At 39.1% G+C, this 23,291-nt stretch overlaps 1 protein-coding gene across 2 annotated transcripts; it reads right to left on the minus strand.

Moving 5' to 3' along the window:
* Positions 1–860: 860 nt before the first annotated feature.
* Positions 861–21,816, minus strand: ATXN3 (ataxin 3). 2 transcript variants are annotated; one of them, XM_089522409.1, is made up of 11 exons: positions 21,744–21,816; positions 17,026–17,190; positions 16,195–16,239; positions 14,295–14,380; positions 13,752–13,818; positions 11,298–11,385; positions 10,964–11,096; positions 9,362–9,537; positions 7,507–7,630; positions 6,545–6,630; positions 861–3,730 (listed from the first exon to the last, which is right to left on the minus strand). In XM_089522409.1, exons 1-11 carry the CDS (start codon positions 21,765–21,767, stop codon positions 3,636–3,638), a joined length of 1,089 nt encoding a protein of 362 aa, XP_089378535.1. In that variant the 5' UTR covers positions 21,768–21,816; the 3' UTR covers positions 861–3,635. The 2 variants fall into 2 exon arrangements, with proteins under 2 accessions (XP_089378535.1, XP_089378536.1); XM_089522410.1 differs by lacking the exon at positions 21,744–21,816 and adding an exon at positions 15,317–15,416 and having other exon boundaries at positions 17,026–17,114.
* Positions 21,817–23,291: the final 1,475 nt, after the last annotated feature.

Below are 23,291 nucleotides of genomic sequence, written 5' to 3' on the forward strand. Positions count from 1 at the left end.
CATGAAATCCAAATTTACCTTTATCCCTTCTTCCCACCAGAACTGGATCTTACATTTTGCAAATCACGCCATTAAGACTGTAAGAAAATTACACATCACACTTGTCATGTTTCAGTTAGTGAGTGTAAACAGACTGTGGGATACTAAAAAGTCGAAGACTTGGGTAACGGAAATGACAGAATAATCATCAAGGTTTTTCCTCAACTTCCAATTAGGAGTATATGTGGCTGAGATAGCAGGGCACTAATTATCAAAGTGTTTTGAGGGATTCACAATTTGTAAACGCAGGTAACAGAGGCGGGGAGAGTAGGCAAGTTAAGTCTAGGGGCCAATTTTCAGTGCCTGGAACTCTGCAAGGCCATAGTCATCCAAAGCATTTTATAGTATAGGGGTTGGATTCTAAGGGACTGGCAGCCTGGCACCTTGAAGAATCACAAAGCTGCCACAAAACAGCATTTTCTTTAATGGTGACTTTTGTCCAGCTAGAGGGGCTGCTGGCCAGAGAAAGTTCCTTGGAGGAGCTGAATGTAATCCACCAGCCCCGTCTCTGATTTAAAGTCTGTCTCACCATAAAGAAATTTTGCACTTCAAAATAGCCAGAAACCACAAAAAGTACACATTATTGTCTCAATTCTGTATGGCATCTTTAAGTTTCAACCATAGCTTCACTTGTAATGGAATGGAAACAGAACTCATTTAACTTACTTTTTTTGTGTGTGTGCAAATTTTAAATGGAGGCAATATTTAGAAAATAAGCTCAGTCTACATAATTGACATGGCATGTGTGCTACAACTGGATGTCTGCACCTAAATACACTGTATCTTTCAAAGAAATCATCCTAAATTCATCCAGATTCAGCTTGTCCAGAAGAACGCCATTTATTGGAAAAGTACAAAGAAAAAATAAAATTATGTTTTATACAGAGTGGTATGATTTCATTTCATGCTTCGTACGAATCCCTTCACATGTTGATTTTCAAGTAATAGCTTAAAAGCAACAAAATTAAATGCAGAAAGCTTTAAGTAACTAATGCTGCAGTCGTAAAAATCAATGACTTGTGTATGAAGTTTCCTACTGTTAATAAATGAAGTAGGGCCAAACAGTGCTGCCTTTCAGTTATGGAAGTAGTAAAGCTAGATACACTTTTAAAAGTAAAGTTCATACTTAGGGCCACATCCCATTGCCAGTTTCACAGAGATCAACAAAACATGAAGCATGCAAATAAGATAACTGGGATTTGGCACCTTACATGTACCAAGCCCATCTAAAGAACATTATTGTAAACCAACTTCATCAAAACTCAAGTGCTCTTTTTAATATCATATCATTCCCTATTGTACCATATAGTTGCATACAATTATTTTTTATTCAGTAGGTAGGGGTGACACATCAATATGGTGTATTAATAATAATTTTGAAACAAATAGCAAACACAAATAGGTTTTCCAAGATTTTCTTACTGTATCTGGCTAATGCCTATGGACTGAGAATACAGTTTGAACACTGTAAAAATCCATAACCATAGCAATAAGATATAGTATGTAAACAGAATGTATGCTTAAAGCACCAATTTCAAAACAGAAAAACTGTTTTTTTAATACAGAATACCACATTTGGCCATCCTGTCATAGTAATCTTGTATATCAAAAGTACAATTTGACTAACAAAAAAGTAGTTCAACATTTGCTCCCTATTTTTCCTCAGTAACGGAAACAATGACAGAAAAAACTGTAAGGTGCATGAACGAAGGCCATTCATGAAAAGCTGCAAAATTCTTACAAGCAGAAGACATTCATTAACTTCCAATAGAATACACACCCACTCAAACATTCCTTTATGTATATTCATTCTTAACACATAAGCATCCATGCAGGGTTCATTCCACATATCTGGTATGCACATTCATAATGTGGCACTGAAGTCATGGCATCAAAACGTTTCCTTCTCTTCCCTCAATTCTGGACAGCCTGCAATTCTAGGACTATAACTCAGTTGCTGACTACATGCTTTGCATGCAGAACATCCTAGGTTTAATTCCAGACATCTCCAGTCAAAAGCAACTCAAGATCAGAAAAAAGATCACTACTATACTTGAGATATTGGAGACATGCTGCCAATCAGAGTAGACTGTACTCAGTATAAGGCAGCTATGTATGTTCAACCAGTCACTTTAATGATTACAGAAATAAAACAATAAGAGAAACTGTAAAATGAAGAATTAATTTCCAAATAGAAAAGGATGATTGTTTAACAATAGCCCAGCACTTCCAAATTCCATTATCCAGCTAGCACTCATATGCTTGAGTGTTTGTGCTAGGACAGAGCATCATGGTAAAGACTGCTCAAAATTTAGCATAAGAATATAAACAAAACTCTTTCCTCCCTTCTTAAAAGAAAGGAAGAAAGCTCTAGCATTATCTTAATACTTCCAATTTTAAGTGTGATCCATGATAGCTTGCAAGACTTAGAACTCAAAATGTGGCTTAATTGACTGAATTTCACAAAAGAGTTTTCTCTGTTTTTGCACATACTGATAAAAGAATTTTAAATCATCTCACCCATGAAATGCTTTCATAATGGAAAGAACAAAAAATGCTAGTCAATATTCTGTTTATTTACAGTGTAACTGAAATACCTTTCAGGAATGAATGGCAAATTTATTCAGTCTACGTTATTCAGAATACAGAAGAGGTTAGAATGCCAGTAAACATATATGCAAGTCTAAAAAGTTTCAGATGTCAAACCTTGGCTAATACAATCCTAACACATGAGCCTCATGATTATTTAGGAGTCAGAATGGTGTAGCGGTTTCAGCATTGGACAACTCTGGAGACCAGGGTTCAAATCCCCACTCAGTCGTGGAAACCCGCTGGAGCTGCATCCACACTGCAGTAATAATCCAGTTTGACACCACTTTAACTGCCATGGCTTAATGTTATGGAATTATCAGAATTGTAGTTTGTTTTGCTCCACTCTGTTGCCACAACAAACTACAATTTCCAGCATTCCATAACACTGAACCATGGCAGTTAAAGTTGTATCAAACCATATTATTGCTGCAATGTGGATGCAGCCTGAGTGACCCTGGGCAAGTCACTCTCTCAACCTCAGAGAAAGGTAACCCCCTTTGAACAAATCTTGCCAAGAAAACCCTGTGATGGGTTCGCCTTAGGACTGCCATAAGTCAGAAATGACTTGACAGCACACAACTTCTGTAACTGTGCATAGATAATATTGCTCTGAGAAAAAGAAATTCATAAGAGCATAGCATCATAACTAAGTGAGGCTGTGGTACTTTGCAATTATTTGCCAATATTGTAAAGATATTGTGAATGTTTACAGGGTGGAAAAATACTGGATTAGATTTAAAGACACAGGGGTACCTCTTTACTGAGATGAGGAATCCCTACCAATTTTATTAGAACTAGTCATATGGTCAAAGCTAAAACCTTTAACTGGTAATATCTTATTTGTGTTACATGAAGGCTGTCTTTTATTTCTGATCATGAATCCCAAGGATTTCAAGACTGTATCCTGCTTTGGTACATCAGTGAAATGAACCCTACTTTCACACCACCTGCACTAGATTAATACAGGATTTAGTGTTCAAGATAATAAAAATAGGCATTTTTTGTCATTTCTTTTCTTCAGCATTCATGCTATTTCTAACAGTTTCCAAGGACATATTCATGGCTGCTTGCAGCATATCATCTTCACTCATATCACCTCCTGGCAGGAAACAAGAAAAATGCATTAGATTTTAGAATATCGTAAGAAAACAGCTCAATTCAGACATTCAGTGAGTCATAAATAATGCCTTATGAAGAAAGAACACTGTGGTTAAGCTCTACTCCCCAGCCACTTCCCTTCCCTCTTCCTACTGTGATCATTTGGGCTTTGAAGGCCATAACTTCAATTCAGAAGAATATACAGTACTAGGGAACTCAAGCTTAACCTGTCAGTCAAAAAAGTAAACTACAGTCTATGGAAGCAAGAATAACTATTTTAACTAGCCAATGTTTGTGACATTTCTCTTTCTTGATATATTATTGAATGTATTATACCCCTGCCCAATAAAAGTAATTTTATTTTTCATCATGCAGACGATTACAGGGCTTGAACTATTGCTTCAGGTTAATTCGGAGAACAAAAAATCTCAAAATCTTGAACTTTTTGCCACCAGCTGCCCACTTCTGCCTTCAAGGCGACTACTGCAGTACTCCTCCTCATTCATCCCCAGACTCTATGCAGACTCGCATCTCATACATAACACAAGTAGCAAATGAACGAGGCATGAGGTTGGAAAGAAACATAAGGATCTGTGAAAGGGTGGGAGGCGTGGATTCAGTCAAGCACTATGCTTAGATTCCCACCATTTCAAAAATCCTCAGTCTCTCTCCAGCCATGTACTTCCAGTCTCATGTCTTTCATGAGGAGCCCTGGTGGCACAGTGGTTAAATGCCAGTATTGCTGGTACTGCAGCCACAAAGTTGTGAGTTGGATCCCAGGTCTCCAAGGTTGACTCAGCCTTCCATCCCATTGTAAATCAGTAAAATGAGTACCCAGTTTGTTGGGGGCAATTAGATTACAGATTGCAAACTGCTTAGGGAGTGCTGGGTTCACCATTAAGTGGTTTAGAAATGTAAATGCTATTGCCCACGTCTCTCTCTAGCCTTACAAATGCAGTACACACTAGGCTACCTGTATTGTGTATTATGTATATACAAATATAAGTATGCCAAAATGATAATAAAAAAGAAATACAAAAAAATTCTAGTTACTAGCATTTCAGGTAAGGGCTACTGAACATGTATTAGAAATAGTCTTTCTCAAACTGGTATTGGCTAGATGTGCCAGACAATGTTTATTATCTCTACCATCATGACCAATGGCAGAGCTTAAATGTGGCGTCCCTCAAGGCACCATTCTGTCCCAGATGCTATTTAATATATATATATATGAAGCCACTGGGAGAAATCATCCATAGACATGGGGCGCAGTGTTATCAATACACCAATGACACCCAAATTTATTTCTCCATGTCCCAGTCAGCAGCTCAGGAGACAGATGGTATTTATCCTGTCAATCAGTGGCCCGTTACAGATGGGCACCCTAGGCCGGACTCAGTCCGTGCTAGGGTTAGAAAGGGGCATCTCTTCCAGACGCCCCTAACCCTAGCACGGACTGAGTCTGTACGAAATGGCAGTAGCCATTCCACATGTAATTAGCTTACTTTCTAATTAGCTCACTTGCTGTTCACCGCTATGATCTTTGGAATAGCGATATATAAATTAAAAAAAATCTTGACGTAGTGGACGCTCTGCGTCCGAACATTGCGCCCCGGATATGACGCCGCAAGTGTGCGACTAGCGCCTCGCGGCGTCACATCCAGGGCCCAGGAAGGAGCATGATTTTCACGTTCCTTCTTTGCTGCGTCCGGGAACCGCGCCGTTTGGCTGCTGCGGTTCCTGGATGCAGCAACCAGCGGCGGCAGCAGACCGCCACTTTTTGGTGGTCTGTAACCCGCCAATGTCTTAAAGTAGTAATGGACTGGATGAGGAAAAACAAACTCAAGTTGAATCCAGACCAAATGGAGGTACTTACAGTAGGGGCCACCGAACCTCAAGTCCTAGATGGGGTCACACTCTCCTCAAAGAAATGTGTTTGCAGTCTGGGGGTGCTTCTAGATCCGTTGCTTCACATGACTAATCAGGTGAATGCGACGGTCAGGAGCGCCTGCTATCAGCTTCGGCTGATATGCCAGCTGTGCCCTTTCCTGGAAGTAAGGGACCTAGAAACTGTAGTACATGCGCTGGTAACTTCATGACTCGATTCCTGTAATGTGCTCTACATAGGGCTACCCTTGTACCTCGTCCGGAAACTTCAATTAGTAGAAAATATGGCAGCCAGGTTGGTCAATGGAAAGACAATGTGTGACCATATTACATCTATCTTGAAATCCCTCCACTGGCTGCCTATTAGTTTCCAGGCGCAGTACAACGTGTTGGGCACACTTTCCAAAATAGATTGGGGAGCAAGTGAGCCCCCACTGACTTTTACTATCATAAACATCACTGCACTGGTGTGTGTGTGTGTGTGTGTGTGTGTGTGTGTGTGTATATATATATATATATATATATATAGGATGAGAAGCTGCTGATCAGAAGATAAGGTGTGGTATTCCTTTAGAAATCCCCAAACCCTGTCTCCTCTAGATGTTTGCAGGTATTGATTCTAGTGGTCAGTAACCACTGGCAATGTTGCGTGATGCTAAAAAGAAGTTGTAGAAACAAAGACCATTGTACATTTTCTTTTGAATTATATGAAGGTGAGAAACAATTCTATAAATGGGTACACTAAAGACCTCCATCATTTTTTAAAATTTTTTAATGCCACTGCAACTACCTACCTTGAAAAGTTCCGAGTTGAGTGTTTTATTATCAGAAGAAGAGAACAATTCTTTCAAAAACCATGAGTGGAAAACCAGGCTATTTTAAGTACTGCAACATATTATGCAAGGGAATGCTAAGTACTGAATAGTACCTGGATCTGTAACTAGTGCATTTGGACTTGTAACTGGTGCATCATGAGGTTCTGGATTCTGAACTTGCCGATGTAACTGTTGCTGTCTAAAAGAATCAATAATCGTTTTAGAAAAGGAATCAAAATAGATAGATTTAATTTTGATTATATAAAGAAAAGTCTACTGCTTCCATCACTTCTTATCATTCTTCTGGGTCTTATGTTTATTTCTTCCTGTTCAATTTTGTACCAAATGTTATTTAATAGGTAGTTATATCCTTTTAAAAATTAAGCCCTAAATCCAATTGGCAGTCTTAAGCATATTTAATTCGAGAACCTTATTTTATATTCTAGAAGAAATTACAATAGTATAACTATCCAGATGAGTGAAGAGACACCAGTATGCTTGTGCAGTAGAGGCTTTATGTGAGCAATAAATAGAATTATGTTAACAAGCATTTGGCATTCCCAAGTGAATATGAATTACATTACAATTCACTTGAATAAAAGGGTATGACATTTGTCAGGAATGAACAGCAAACAAAAGTAGCTAAAGAGAAGAGCTTTGATCCATTGTGTCTGAGCTTGTAATTTATGACTTTACACAAAAAAGCATGTGTGATAAGAATCTACCATCTCTATATCCTTTTGCATTACAAAATAGATAACTGGAAAATGAGTTGTTATGTAGAATGCGATATGAGAAACTGTGGAAGTACTGCTGTCTATGGCCAATATGATGACCTACTCATGAGCTACAACACAAAACCAAAAGAATCAAGATACCTACACAATTGAGGAGTCATCTGATGGAAAACCTCAAACACTGAACTGTGAAAATTAGTCTAGGATAATTGACTGATATTTATTCAAGGATTATAAGGCTAAAGTGCAGGAATTAAAGATGCAAGTTTCTGGTTTTAGTTAATAAAAGGCTTCTGAGAATATCAACCCACAAAATCCCACTTTAGAGTCTACATTACTTTTCAAAATAGGCCTGTCTTCTTTGTCTCAGCTCTTCTGATGTAAGAGATTCAGAAGGGTTTGTTCCAGAGGAGTGTGGAACGTTCTGTGTGCAAGACTCTGGAAAGTCAGTTCGAGGGCCTCCTGAAATTAACACACATGCACCATTATTGAGACAGAATAGTTTCAATGAGAGATGATATTTATTTACTATGTTTTTATTAAAATATCAATATTAGTTATGTTCCCTGTTTCTCATAAAATGTGAATAGCAAAACTGTTAAAGAGCTGCAAAAGCTATTTAAAAAAATCAGATAAAACATATTATTGAAGTAGCCCTGGAGAGAAAAAAAGGTCTAATGCATGACAGTACCTCTGCCTGGAGCTTACCAAATTAGAAGGATCATTTTCAAGAACTGTAGGTTCTTTGGGAGCATAATACATATTTAAATTAACCATCTGAAAAATTAATCAACTAAGAAGATCTGTGAATCTACACCAGAGGTAGGCAATGGGGTGGGAATGGGGAGCAATTCTGCAGCAATTCAGGCCCAGCCACAATGACAGGACTTAAGTGATAGCACTTTACTTCCAAGCATGGAAATGAAAGGGAGCTGGGGGAAACCTAAGCCCCTGCATTTGTGTGTAGTTTTGGGCAATTTTCAGGAGGAAAACTGTCACAAAAACATGCCAAAAATGGGGACCCAGCGGGCCACAAAAGTGGAATTTGGAAACTGATTGTGGACTGTGGACCCTGGTCTACATTGCACACAAATTACATATAAACATTTTAAAAATGTACCAACAGTTATCTATGAGCTGGAAGTAACTTCCAATTTGAAATACTGAAATGTGCAATATATGAGGGGCCCACAATGACTCTGCAACTTCATATTAGTATAAAGTCATCTCAACTCTAATGCTTCTCATCTAATAAGAACTGTACTGCTTGCTATTTTGCTTTCATGTCCAACTCTAAGTGCTAGTATATAAAATAAAGGCGGGGATACTGCAGCCCCTGTACTAAACATTTTAGTTTTATTTTTTTAAATGATTTTTTTTAAAAAAAAACCGAGATATACTCTGTTAGCTGGGGTCTGGGGCACAATTTTGCAATGTTTTTGGCCTTCATAGACTGTGTTAGGGCCAGTTTCCCTCTCCCCAAAGTGGAAGTGATTCCCATCACTTCCTGTTTTGGAAGAACACCTCTCCTGGCCCTAGAACGGTCCAGGAGATAAAAATATAGAAAATTTCCCACAACTGCCTGCCTGTTATCTACTATCAAGGTTCTACTTCAAGTGTCTCTTGTTGTTGACAGTAGTGCAATATGTAATGAAAAGGGAGTTTTTCAGTGCTGGCACTCAAGCTTTGGTTAAATGCTCTGTAGTGTTATGTAATACATAGGGATGACATTTTTATTTTCCAAACCTGACTTCTATAGCTTTGAACTATCATTCTAAGGAGGTATGGCTGGTAACCATATTAGAAGCTTTTCAATTAGGTATGTGTATGTTCACATGTGCACCTGCAAGTTTCTTGTTGACTTATGGAGACCCCATGAATTTCATAGGGTTTCCTTGGGCAAGGAACACTCAGAGGTACTTTTGCCAATTCCCTCCTCTGAAATATAGCCTACAGCACCTGGTATTTGCTGGTGGTCTCCTATTAACCAGGGATGACCCTGCTTTATTTCCAAAATCAGATGGGATCTGATGCCTTTAGGTTATTTGTTTATCCTGGAATGAGGAAAATCCATTATTCTGCTGCTGCCCTTTTTTATTCTATTTTACTGTAAGTTTCGTATTTTGGACATTGTCCTGCAATCTTATTTGTTAAAATATGAAAAGCATGTTTTGAATTAAAGACCCTTTTTACCTTGCATACTAAGTTGAATGGCTCTACGGAGATCAGCTTCTTCATCCTCCATATCAATGTCATGCCTGCTGAGAGCAAGTGCTTTTTGCAAATTTTCTTCATCTTCATCTAACATGGGTGTACCATCAAAGGGTTGGTTAACATCTAGTGCTTGTTCTACGTCTGGTTTTTGTACCCTGGAAAAATTATAAAGGCACAGATAAATATTTTGATTCTACTGTTAAGTATTTAAAACATTCTATTACATTATTTCCCCTTAGAGAAAACCTTTATAGAGGCGCTTTACAGACTGCCCAAAAAGGGTGGTCTGCCGGCGCCGTCATTTGCTGCGTGGAGGAGCCCCAGCGGCCAAACTGTGCGACTCCTCCGCGCAACAAAAAAAAAGCTGCAAAATGCAGCTTCTTCTTGCAGTGCGGAAATGGCGCTGCAAGTCGCCAATGGCACACTCGCGGCATCATTTCCGCCGTGCGACGTGCGGACGCCAGGCGTCTGCGATGTCAAAATGGCAGCGCCTGTGTGGAATGGGCGCTGCCATTTTGTACGCGCTCGGCGCGTACTAGGATTAGGGGCATCCGGAAAGGACGGCCCTTTCTAACCTTAGTACGTGCCGAGCACATACTAGGGTGCCCATCTGTAACGGGCCCAAAGTCTCTTTTAAAAATAATAATAATTTCAAAAAATTCAAATAAGTTTATCAAAACCATCTTATAGGACAAATAAGAACACAAAATAGTATGAGATAGCTAATAATGCCTCACAAAAGAAAATGCTAAGCATCCATCAAAGTCAGTTCCTTTTCAATCTCTACCTAGACAAATGAAAGGATTTCTATTCATCTTTTTATCTCAAGAATAATGAAAAAGTGAGAAGCTCTGTTCCCCAATTAAGACAGTTCTGCCAATAGCTACTAAACTGTTCTTCACTTTGATACACTGTTAGGAAACTTCCACCATATTTATTATCTTACAAATAACAGATGCAGTTTATGTTAACCAGCATGAGCAAAGCATCACTGCTGAACAGGTAGGTAGTAATCAAAATACCATGATGATATCATGCAAAAATTATTTGGGATGACTGAAAAAAATGTAACAGGAAGAAAGTAGATGAACTTCAGAACAGTCAGTAGAGTTATGGGTGGGTTATGATGCTTCACTTCACTTGGAATCCTTGTTAGAACTTCATTCATGTGTATTACTATAAACTAGTAGGTAATGAAGATCACCTAATGAAGGTCATAAGAAAAAAAATCTTCCTTTTCTTCTCTTAAGACACTGAACAGACATATCTGAAAGCATATGATTTCAAATTTTGTTTAATTTTTATTATTCATATACAGTTATCATAAAGGCAAACATATTCTTGACTATTGCATATAGTTGGATATAGGGAAGCTGAAGAGCACATCTCTATCCTACATAAAACAGATGTACAGACAAAACAAAAACAAATAAGAGTGCAGAGAGAGAAAGGTGACCTTCATACCCTTTGCAAACTGCCGGTGTTATCTCCCAGATGACATCTATGCTTGCATTTAGGATTTGGAAGTACTCACAATCAAAACTCAGCACTTATTATAATGTTAGTTTTTATTTACCTTACCTCTGATCTTTTGATTGCAAGGTCTCTTCCCCAATCAGTTTTGGTCGCTGAATTTGCTGCACCCGAATCATCTGCAATAACTGATCAGCCTCACAATCTGGTAAGTCACCTTTTACAACAAATATTGAATAACCTAAAGAAAATAAAAGTGCATAGTCCAATATCAATAAATGTAACAAAGACACAAAAGCGCAAATAACCTGTTGCCAGCACTGTACAATTCTGTCTTTCCTTCCTTATAATGATAACATTTAATGATTTCACTGTATTGTTCAAATATTAAGACAGACAAGGGTTGTTGTAAAATAGTCTGATATCTGAAAGTCAGAATTACCTTCTTGTTGTAACTGGGCCAGGAAAAGTGCAAGATAAGTATCAGATATTAGTTCTGGACCCGTCAAGAGAGAATTCAAGTTGAACCACTGTAATTTTAAAAATAGATATCAAATAAAGGTGGTTAACATGTGATTTAATCAGTCTATTTTTGTCCATGGTAAAGATCTACAGTACTTGTTTTCTGATCAACTGATGACTATATTACTTTAAAGCACAAATGAATTGTTTCTTACTGTGTGGTACTTTATTAAGAATCTGAACAGAAGGGCTGCCACCTGGCCCAATAAGGAATCTGAATATTAACTACCTGAATATATCTTGATATTTTGCCTCCTAGTTGTTCCTCATGTGGTCAGAGCTCCTAGTCTGCTGCTCAGCACATTATGCATAGTCCCTATTGCATTTAGAGTGTTGGTTTTCAAGCTGTGACTGCATTGAAGAGAAGGTTTGTGCTTTATAGTAAGATCCATCTGCTAAATTAGGTAGGCCTCAGGAAACTGGAACAACGATGGTGAGATCCTACTAAGAACCACTGCAGACATACTAGTTTTTAGTATTACCAACATTGCTTTCTGGTAATGTCAACCTGATCTCTGTTCCTTTACATTCTCTACATTTCCCTCCATTTTACTTTCAATGTACATATAATTTTTGGGGAAATCAAATGTCAAGACCTGTATCTTATTATACTTGTGCTGACTTATCACCAGAACTGTATATGATTTCTGAGTGGTGTGAGTTGCTCTGGACACTTAGTCACTCTGGAAAAGTTCTTTTTCTTAATCCAGATGAAGTTATGAATATATAAGCAGTTTGTTGAAGATGTTCCAAATATCTTAACTTTCCAGTACAGAAATACTATACTCTATTACCTGAGCATGCAAGCTGCATTAATTTATACCTTGCAAAGTGCAAGAGAAATAAAACTATTATGATTGTAATTGCTTTGTGAAACATAAAGTATCACAGGCATTTATCTATATAGTTTTGGATAGGAATGATGATTAGCAAAATCTATCCACCATGACAGCTTTCTTAGCTTAACGTTTTCTTGTCTTCTAAAGTAGCAAAGAGAATCAATGGTATCCCAGTCCAAGGGTGAAAAAATATTTAACATTTGCTTTTATTTCAGTATTGTCTATTTAACTTCAGTTCTTTGTATGCCCTACAATCCTTTAAAAAAATCAATAGCAGGTATTTCTCTAGTCTTCCCATTATGTGTGGGCTGGACATTACATCACTATATTGTAGAAAAAAATTTTGGGACTTTGGTGCAAAGGCTAAAATTCTATTGGAATATCCATTCATGGTTGCCACACGAAGCCCACGAGTGCATGCTTCTCACTATTCAGCATCTTCCATAGAATCATACAGTTGGAAGGACTGCAAGGGCCATCTAGTTCAATCCCCTTCCATGCACAAATACACAACTAAAGCATGAAAGATGACCATTCAACTTCTGTTTAAAGACCTCCAAATGAAGGAGAATCCATCACATTCTGAGGTAGTCCATTCGGCTGTTGAACAGTTTGTCCCTGTCCAGAAATTCTTCTTAATTTTTAACTTCCAACAAACTTGACCACTATGAATCTAATATGATGGTCAGGCCCCACCTGGAATATTGTGTCCAGTTCTGGGCACCACAATTTAAAAAGGATATTGAGAAACTGGAGTGTGTCCAAAGGAGGGCAACTAAAATGGTGAAGGGTCTGGAAACCATGCCCTATGAGGAATGACTTAGGGAGCTGGGGATGTTAAGCCTGGAGAAGAGAAGGTTAAGAGGTGATATGATAGCCCTGTTTAAATACTTGAAGGGATGTCACATTGAGGAGGGAGCTAGCTTGTTTTCTGCTGCTCCAGAGACTAAGACCCGGAACAATGGATGCAAGCTGCAGGAAAAGCACCTCAACATTAGGAGGAACTTCCTGACAATAAGGGCTGTTCGACAGAGTAGTGGAGTCTCCTTCCTTAGAGGTCTTTAAACAGAGGCTGGATGGCCATCTGTCGGGAGTGCTTTGATTGAGATTTCCTGCATGGCAGGGAGTTGGACTGGATGGCCCTTGCAATCTCTTCCAACTCTGTGATTCTATGTGCTTTGTCATAAAATCATAACTTCATAGAGGTGAAATGTTAAGTGCCATAAATTTCAGTCCCCTGCTATAGAGAAATGACCAACTAAAGGATTTTAGTTTTTTTAAACCTCTGTTTGAAGACCACCAAAGAAGTTGAGTCCACCATTTTCTGAGGCAATCATTCCATTGTCAAATTGCTCTTACTGTGAAGAAGTCTGGTAATTTATACCAAACCACATGGCTGTTTCATAATATTATACACTATGAAGCATGTTTAGCTGCAGTCCTAATTATTCAAACTAGCATCAGTTCCCAAAAGGAATATTTTTACATACATGTTTGAATCAATTTTTAAACAAGTAAAAAAGAGAGAACATCACCTGTTTTCCTAATTTTCGAACTGTAAACCAGTGTTCTTTATAGTTACAAATAAAAGATCTTTCATTTCTGAAAGAAGAAGAATACAATTAAATAGAGCTTATATTTGAGGGTTTTTGCTATCATTAGTGGTACAATTTTGTATTTTAAAAACATTTTAGGAAATAGAACTGAAATTTTGATTATCTGATCATCTGATCTGCTTTGGTGGTTCAAAGTAGTCTAACAATATTATTTTGGAAATATATTTAATGTGTAATATATTTTCTAAATAGAGACAAACACAGTGATGTCATAAAGCAGATATGATGCCACATACCATTCAAAGTCAGCATTCTGTGATGCCACAGATACTGAGATGTCATGAAGGCTCAGAGGACAAATGGACATGTAACGCCTCAAAAATATGAAAAAGAGTAAGCTGGGGGGATAAAGCCAAAACTGCAGATAGTAATTCTCAAAAGGAAGTCTCTGAGGGTTTCTTTTTCTGGCATTATTTGAACTTTCTGTATAATGGAAAAAGGGAGCTAAATAGAAAGTCTTACATAGGGTCGATTCCGAGCCTCTGATACTCTGGGCTGTTGAAGAGGATTAGTTCTAAACCCCAAACTTTCAAGGCATTGCTTATAACCTGTCAAAAAACAGCACTTTTCATGAAACAAACCAGTTAGTTATAAATTTAAAGCAATGCAACCATTTTAGCCACTATTAAAACAAATATATTGTTTTCACAAAGCTGGGATGGGAAAAATTTCTAAGTTTCATTTAAAGGAAACCACTGGGGTGAGAAAATTCAAAATCAACCTTCATGAATCTACATTCAGCAGACCACATATACAACACAAGTACACAATTTAACCAAGAGATTCTCAGAAAGCACACAACTCCAGAACTGGTATTATAAGTGGCTGAACAGCTATCACTTTATTCTCCATTTAAAGCATCAAATTATGCTACATGCCTGAATTATATATTGGGAAGCTCTTTAGAGGTTCAAAACACATGGCAGAAATAATCCAGTTTGAGACCTTTTCATTTGCCCTGGCAAAATCCTGAATGTATACATATTCTTTGTACATTTTTGAAAAATGTTACATATGTTTAATCTTAAATTTTTAGTTTGACATACATGGTTACTATCAAATTTCTTCACACATCTGGGAAATTAAAAAGAAAATTCACCTTAACCTTAGACACATTGCAGAGAAGAGTGAAATAGTAATTCATAGCAAAATGGAACCGCAAGAGAAAGTCTTCTTGTTTCAGTAATTTCTATCTGTTTTAGAAATACAAGGTAACTCTACACTATACCACAAATTTGTTTTGCTACTTGCACACTAGTGTTTCTTGCAGCAAAACTATATAGTATAGAAGTGTGGGGAACACACACACACACACACACACACACACACACACACACGGGGTTTGAATCCTGATGATTTACTAAAAGTATAGCCCACCTTTCACTCTGACATTCCTACAAAAGAGCTATAAGGACAAGATAAATAAAATGCTTTCTTCATTTCTATAAATGGTTATAATCCCATAGGGTGGTTTTGCTGCTGACCTGCAATATCCTCTCACTTCTGCAGCCCCCTGTCCACTGTAAAACCTGCTCTGGAAGGATAGGAAACCCTCTGTGGGTGGCTTTCTTGTGGTGCAGAGGGCTGGAGGGAGGGAAAGAATATTTCGTTGAACTAGAAGACATCTGCTAGCACAACACTGGGTCAAAACTTATGTCAACCACATTTTACACACTTGATTCAAGAACACTACATAAATAGCAACACTTTACACGCATGCTCTATAAAGTGAGCTTTTCCATTGTTTTTTTTTAGCAACTTTCATTAAACAAAAGGCTTTACCCCATGGGCTGGTCTACATACCAGGGACTCAACTGAATTGAATTCTTTTACATGCCTCCCCTCAATAAAACCTAGAGTTGTACAGCTCCATATTTTGAGAATTTAAAGGACTGTTCACTGTATTAATGGTTTTGACACTTTGAAAGTCCTCCCTAAGTATGTAGAAGAACCTGATTTCAAACAATCCTCTATGCTGGCATGGGAATCCTGCAGCCTTCCAGATGTTACTGGACTACAGCTCCCAGCATGCCTCACCATTGCCTATACTGATTAAGGCTCCTAGGACCTGCAGTCCAGCAATATATAGATTCCCATCTCAGCCATTACACACTATCAGGCTGCTTTAATGCCGTTGAAAATCCTTGGAATATAGCTTCAAGACTGCAACCACTAGGATCCAATACAGTGATATATATATAGAGAGAGTATTAATTTCTGAACTATACATTTGTAATGCAAACACATTTTGAAATATCCAAATGTCCAAATATTTCCTAAACTGCTCTAAAATGTGGACAATGCTTTTACTGAAATCTTAATGAATCTTTTCAAAAGAATGAGACCACAGAAGAATGCTTACTTGAATCGAGAAGAAGCCACTGTCATCCATATTTCCAGAAGGCTGCTATTGAACGAAGAAGGGAAAAGAAATGTAATTAATCCATATTGCTCATACAGCTTGAGAAATCAAAAACAGTGTAAGAGTAATGCCCTTAACACTTTCGCACTCCAGAACACACACTATATTACAAACCATTCTAGGACTGTACATACATAAAACAGGTGACTGTGGATTAATCTTAGCTCTTTTTTTTTCTTAAAATTGTACTCGTTTTCACATATGTTTCTCAAAGTCTGTAGAGCCTAACTTCAGGCAACGTAAAGGCAGAATGGAGGGGGAGGGGAAAGTATTTTTGTGGGTTCATAGGGAAAGCTAGGGGATGGAAATCCATTTGTCCTGGATCTTTTGATGGAGCATCTTCCACCAAAGGATGTACCAAATTGGATCCAGGCTTGACATTTACAGCAAGCGTATTGGTGGTGGTGGTGGTGGTGGTGGTGTGTGTGTGTGTGTGTGTGCGTGCGTGCACATAAATAATTGGTCTAAGGCAAATCTGAGAGCACAACTGAAGCTACCATGCCCAATAATTATCAGCTTGGATCTACAGCTCACGACTCCCCAGTATCACCTTATTTGTGGGCACCGACTCAAAAGCAGGAGAAAGAAACCCTTTTTATTCCAGTTTCTCTGGAACAGTACTTTGTGTTAAAATGTTAAACAGAATCCATTATCACAGATAAGTATACAATTCCAATTCTGCAATGAGTTTATCCTAACCAGAGCATACTTGTAGTAAATTTGCATAACACAAGATTGGAGGATAAGCCTGGCTGTCTAAAGAATGTGTACCTGTAAAAATGTCCTATATTCTTCACTAGAAAGTCCTCCTTCTGCCATCCTTATTCTCTCTTCTTCATCCAGCTGTTGTGCAATAGAGGACAGTTCTACAGGACTGAAATACTCTCCTTGCAGCAAATTATTCAAACAGTGCTGGGCACACAGGGACCCTTCTTGCTATTAAATGTAAATAAATAACAAAACACAAAGACAAAGACAAAACATTACTGTAAGCAATATGACGTTTTGTCATGACTCTTTGCTCAAATGAGATGTCTTTAAAATAGAAATGCAATTCTACTTTTTCAGGTATACTATTGCTGCTGTGTTTTCCCAGAGCCTGAGAAATGCTTTCTCCAACACTGAATAAAAAAGGCATGCCTTCCCAGGCATCGCATAATTGTCGCTTACTATCTGATGTTCTGTTGTTGACTGTTTATCGATCCATTTCCTATATTGCTATGTACTGTACATGTATTATCCTACTTGTGAGTATGTATTTTCCCTGGATAATGATTAACCTTCCATTATGAAGCCAAGCCCTCCCTCCTGTCCATCTGCCTTGGTCCAGGCCTCGGAGGGTGAGAGGAACTGCTGGACCTCTTACCCTTTCCCTCCACCACTCCCTTCTCCTTCTGTGTCATGTCTTTTTAGATTGTAAGCCTGAGGGCAGGGAACCGTCTAACTAAAAAGATGGCATGTACAGCGCTGTGTAAATTTACAGCGCTTCATAAATAAAGGTTAATAATAATAATAATAATAATACATACATACATACATACATACTTTACAAGAGCCTTCCTTAATTAATTCAGCACTTTTATATCTCTGATTTTATTAATTTATATAAAAAAATAGGCCACCCAGAATGATGCTGAAGTTGGCTAATGATTTCAGTCATCTATTGCAGATACAATTAAAATATAAAATAGATTGAAAGCACATACAAAACAACTCATCAATAAAAGGAAAAGGAGCATCCACCCAGTTAAGAGCCCTTTCCTCAGCAACTCATCTTAACCGTGTAACACCTGCCTGATTAAGAATGTCTGTGTGAAAGACAGTTTAATTCATAAAATTAATTTTGTTGCATTAATTTATAATACAAGTCATTATGCTTTAAATTCTGAAACTAAAAGTCATTTAAAGTTATTAAAAATATTCACAAGGGCTAAGCCTAACCAAGTTAATAAAAAGTAAGAGAATCTATTAAAATAACGTGAAACACCAATTGCTACAGGTAACATTTATGAAGTTAGCATTTAACAATTTAAATAATTTTAAATCGAAAAGTTGAAAATGAAATGAATTAATGATGATAAATTAATTTTTAACAAACAACTATCATTCATCATTAGGGCTGGTGTCACTCAGTGTGGCTCACGGTGTCATTACCATGGCCGCACCCCTTGCCAGCCTGAAAGTGGGATTGAGGAGCCCACAGGCACAACACCACGAACACTCCCTACCACCAATGCTCATGCACCAGGCACCTTGGATAAACCCCCCCTCACCAAAACATCCTCTCCCCTGACATTCTTGGCTTGCCAGGGCCACTGCTCACCAGGTACCACCTCAGGGGTTGGCCTGGCTAGATTGAGCAGTGATGGAATGGTGGATCCTCCTTCTCCCAAGTAAGAACAGCTGGTAGGACAAAGGCAATAGAGGTCAGCATACAGGCACCTCAACACTTGCTGCTTGTCCCACCGTCACCCAGAATGGCGAGGTCTCCTTGGAAATCCAGGTGAGACCATCCCCATGGTGTCACCCAGTACGCTCCGTATCCTTTACACCCTGTTGATGACACCACTGTAGCAGGCTTAGGAAAGCACTCTTACATCTCCACTAAGTACCATATGGCTCTTGAGGGAGATGGGACTGGAAAAGAATTTCTCTCAAATAATCCAGAACCCAGGCAGTCATATAGGATAAGGATCTTGAAATGACCTGCCATATTTTGCTATTATGTCATAACCAGCCCCAGCCCTGGTCAATAGCCTGGTCTTAGCATTTTAGACCAGCTGATATCTCAAATCACTTACTGGATTCATATAATGTGCCAAGCCAAGACTCTGCATGCAACAGAGGCAACAAAACAAGCCAAGTAGCTCTAGTTTCTGATTAATTTACTACAGTTGGCCCTCTGTAGCCATGGATTTTTTATTCACAGATTCAAGCATCCACTGTTTGAAAATATTCAAAAAAATATATAAAGAAACCTTCATTTTGCCATTTTATATAAGGAATACTATTTTACTATCCACTGTATTTAATGGGACTTGAACATCCACTGATTTTGGTATCTACGGGGGGTTCTGGAACCAAATCCCAGCAGATATCAAGGGCATCATCTGGCAGCTTCCATTTTCTCCCAACAAACTGGAGAAAGAATTCTTGGCTTCTTTCAGCCCTATACAGACAGACCAAAATAAAGTTGCTTCAGGTCACTTTGGAGGTATGGTGTTTCAATGATGCATGCGTCCTAAGAGTCTGGAAGCTGCACCAAAGCTGCACTCCAGTCCTTAGGACTGTATCATGGCTTTGGTGCGGCTTCTGGACTCTTAGGACGCATGTATCATTTAAACAGCATACTTGCAAAGTGACTTGAAGCAGCTTTATTTTGGCCTGTCTGTATCAGGCCTTTCGTTACTTGGGAGAAAACAAACCAGAGAAGAGAAACTGCCTGCTGTTGGCTCAATGATTTTGTTAAGTGACTTCCACTGGTCCACACTGCTCTTTATGAGAGAGCTGCAGACGTCTTCCTTATTGTGTCATATTGCAAACCTAAGATGGTGGATCATACTAAACAAATCTCAAGTGTTGTTGTTATTAATTGGTTGGTTTTGACTTGTGGTGACTCTATGAGGCCTGCTCAGGTCTTGCAGATTCAGGGTCATGGCTTACTTGCTGAAGTCACCTGTAATGCAGTATACTACTTTCAATTTTACTGAGCAATATAATATTTTCTAATGAGTCATGTCATCTTATCATAAGCCCAAAAGTATGATAGCCTGCCTCTGGTCATTTTGGCTTCTAGTGAGAGTCCATGCTTTGTGATGCGCTAGAGACTAGGATACAGAGCACTGGATTCAAGCTACAGGAAAAGAGATTCCACCTAAACATCAGGAGGAACTTCCTGACAGTTAGAGATGTTCGACACCCTCAGAAGGTGATGGAGTCTCCTTCTTTGAAGGTTGTTAAACAGGCTGGATGGCCATTTGTTGGGAGTGCTTTGGTTGTGAGTTCTTGCATGGCAGAGGAGTTGGACTGGATGGCCTTTGGGGGACTCTTCCAACTCTGTGATTCTATGACATGTCTATGGGAGAAAAATGATATATCAAAGAATTCAGAGTCAGAGTCACACAAGAGCAGAAGGTCCTTTTACACAACAGAGTTATAGTTCTATGATTCCACTTTATCATGGCTGCATCTTACAAAATCCTGGGATTTGTAGTTTGGCAAAATGGGTGCTAGAACAGATCAAACCAGAAATCTCTGCAAGCCAAGATGACTAGACTAGACTAGACTCCAAAGATATAGCCATGTTAGTCTGCAGAATCAGTACGTAGAGAGATCATGTAGCACCTTTGAGACTCAAAGGTGCTACAAGTCTATAGACCAAGACTGTTGTACTTTGGCCACACTGTGAGAAGGCAGACTCACTGGAGAAAACTATAACGCTAGGAAAAGTGGAAGGAAGCAGAAAGAAAACAAGGCCTCATGCTAGATGGACTCTATAAAAGAGGTCATGGGTATGAATTTGCAGGAACTAAGCGGAACAGTGGAGGAGACTTGGAGTTGAGATTGACCTGAGGGTGGATAACAACAAAAGGCATTAGAGAGAGCTGCCTGAGAATTGAAAATGCCCTTCCTAAAGGGCTGTGAGGAAATGTGTGACAAAACAAGGCTGCCACCAGCTGCCCTGACACACCTCCTGCTCCTCCATGTTGAAGCTTCCTGATTTGGAACTCAAAACACAACTAACCCACAACCAAAACCAACCAGAGATCAGCAAGAGGAGCAAACACTCACTTAGGCTGCATCCTCACAGCCAAAATAACCGTTTGGACAGCGCTTCAAGTGCCTGGGTTCCAGGGTACAGCCTTCTGGGAATGGTCGTTTGTTGGGGCACTGGGGGGTGCCCCCAAAGCCTACTCTTCCCAGAAGGCTCTAGCCTGGAGCCCTGGCAGTTGAAGCGCTGTCAAAAGGGGTTATTTCTGCAGTCTGAAAAGGTGGAGGCGAACCCCGAAACACCAGGCGGCCCACAAGGAGCGCCCTTCTCCTCCTGTTTTGTATTATTCTCGTTGCGTGTGTTTTAATTGTATTTTACTATTTTATGTTATTGGAAGAGCGATCTCTGTCTCGTTCTGTAACTGTCTGTAAAGCGCCCTGTGCCTTTATTGCGTCCTATTAGTGAATGTTGTCCTTTCCCAACAAACCTTCTGGCAAACCTGATCATGCAGCTTTTCTTTGCAAGACTGGTTCAGAGGGGGCTGTCCTCTGAGGCCGAGAGAGTCAGGATCCGAACCCAGGTCCCCAGAGTCACAGCCGAACCAATAATAATAAAGGATAACATTACTAGGGAAGGGTTCTTTTATGGCCAAGCCCCGCTCCCAGTCGCCTCAGAGCAAGAGCTGCCTCCGTTTCCTCGCAAACGTAACGTGGGAACCCGGTTCCCGTGTCAGGGGCCTCCTAAAGGCTTCTTTCCCCCCTCGCAGGCGCTCGCTTACCCTCTCATGGAAGATGGCCTCCATGTTTGTTTGCCTGGGAGCCGCAGCACTAAATGACGGAGGCTCCAGCCAATCAAAGGCCGAGGCCCCGCCCCTTTCGTCAGCTGCAGCCAATCCCCAGGCGCGCTTTCCTTCTTAGGGGCGGGGGTTCAAGCCATCTATGAGCTCAACAGACACACGCGGAAGAGAAGAAGCGGCCCGGACAGATCGGCCCAGTCCCTATCCGTCATTTCCTGTTCCTGCTCTGGAAAGTCGATGCAATGGGATGCTGGGAATTGTAGTTTGTTGGGGCCACAGGCACCCTGAGAGAAAGCTGAATGCCTCACACAAAAACTGCAAGTCCCAGAATTCAATAGCACACCTAAAGGGGTGTCAGGCTGCATTAATTCTGCAGTGTAGATAATAACACAAGTGTTATCCAGTGTTTATTCTAACTTGTTGTCTGCTGCTACATTTTATTGTGTGAATGTTAAGATGTATTAATATTAATATTATATTTTATATAATATAAATGTATTTTATATTATTATATATTATAACATATTATAATTTATATAAATATTATACATATTAATATATTACAATTATTATACTGATATTAATATATTAATATTGCATTATGTATTATTATATTATACTATATTTTATATTGTTATTTTATAATATATTATATATTAATATAATTTATTCTATATTAATATATTACTGACCCATGGCAGGCAAAGTGTTATCAAACCAGATTATCTCTGAGGTGCGGATGCAGCCAGAGAGAAGACAGAACAATTGCTGTATGATAGGTTCTCTTTCTCAGAGACCCTTTTGACGTAGGAGTGCATCTACACTGTAGAAACAATGCACTTTAAAAGTGCTGTACTTCTATCCCATGGAATCCTGGGACATGTAGTTTTACAAGGTCTTTAGCCCTCTCTGCCAAAGAGTGCTGCTACCTCAACAAACTACAAATCTCGGGAATCTGTAGGATGGAGCCGTGGCATGTTTTCTGCAGTGTAGATGCACCCATAAGTCACTCCCTAGCCTTGAAAGTAAGGTCTTTTTTGAGGCCAGATTATAATTGGCTGTTGAGCCTGTCCTGAAACACATGTGTGTGTTAGAAAGGCAGTTGTGCTGTTGGTTGTGTGCCAACCCAAGTGCATCTGTCCTGTATGCAATTTGACACCACTTTAAGGGCTGTAGCTTCATCCTACGCAATCATGGGATTTGTAGTTTTGCAAGATATTTCCCCTTACTTATTATGCAAAGTTTAGCTGATCAGGTTGTTTCATGTGCATACGGTTAGTTCTGAATAACATTTGCTGCAATGTGTTGAACTACTCCTTTTTTGTGGTTGTAGGATCCTAACCGTACTCTCTCCGTGTTATTTCTGCCTCAGGTACCAAATAGTCTGTTAACAAAGTAATGCCTAGGAACACATCTGCTTTGTTAACTGAAGTACTTTAGAACTATAAAATGTTCTTTTAAATCGGACCAAAGCAACGGTTTGAAATCCAGTTTAAAAATACATTAATACAACCAGAAAAAGCACCTTGT

Source organism: Sceloporus occidentalis, unplaced genomic scaffold (assembly GCF_023333645.1).
Source record: "Sceloporus occidentalis isolate IW3139 unplaced genomic scaffold, rSceOcc1.0.p SCAF_4, whole genome shotgun sequence".
Taxonomy (NCBI): Eukaryota; Metazoa; Chordata; class Lepidosauria; order Squamata; family Phrynosomatidae; genus Sceloporus; species Sceloporus occidentalis.

What these genes read in the sequence shown, in the direction of transcription:
- ATXN3 (XM_089522409.1), bottom strand. Translation starts at nt 21,767, where the DNA reads ATGGAGGCCATCTTCCATGAGAGG. An exon ending in GTGGCTTCTTCTCGATTCAA is followed by an intron (nt 14,381 to 16,194) that starts GTAAGCATTCTT and finishes GTTTTTTGACAG; the next exon opens with GTTATAAGCAATGCCTTGAA. An exon ending in GGCCCAGTTACAACAAGAAG is followed by an intron (nt 11,097 to 11,297) that starts GTAATTCTGACT and finishes TATTTTCTTTAG; the next exon opens with GTTATTCAATATTTGTTGTA.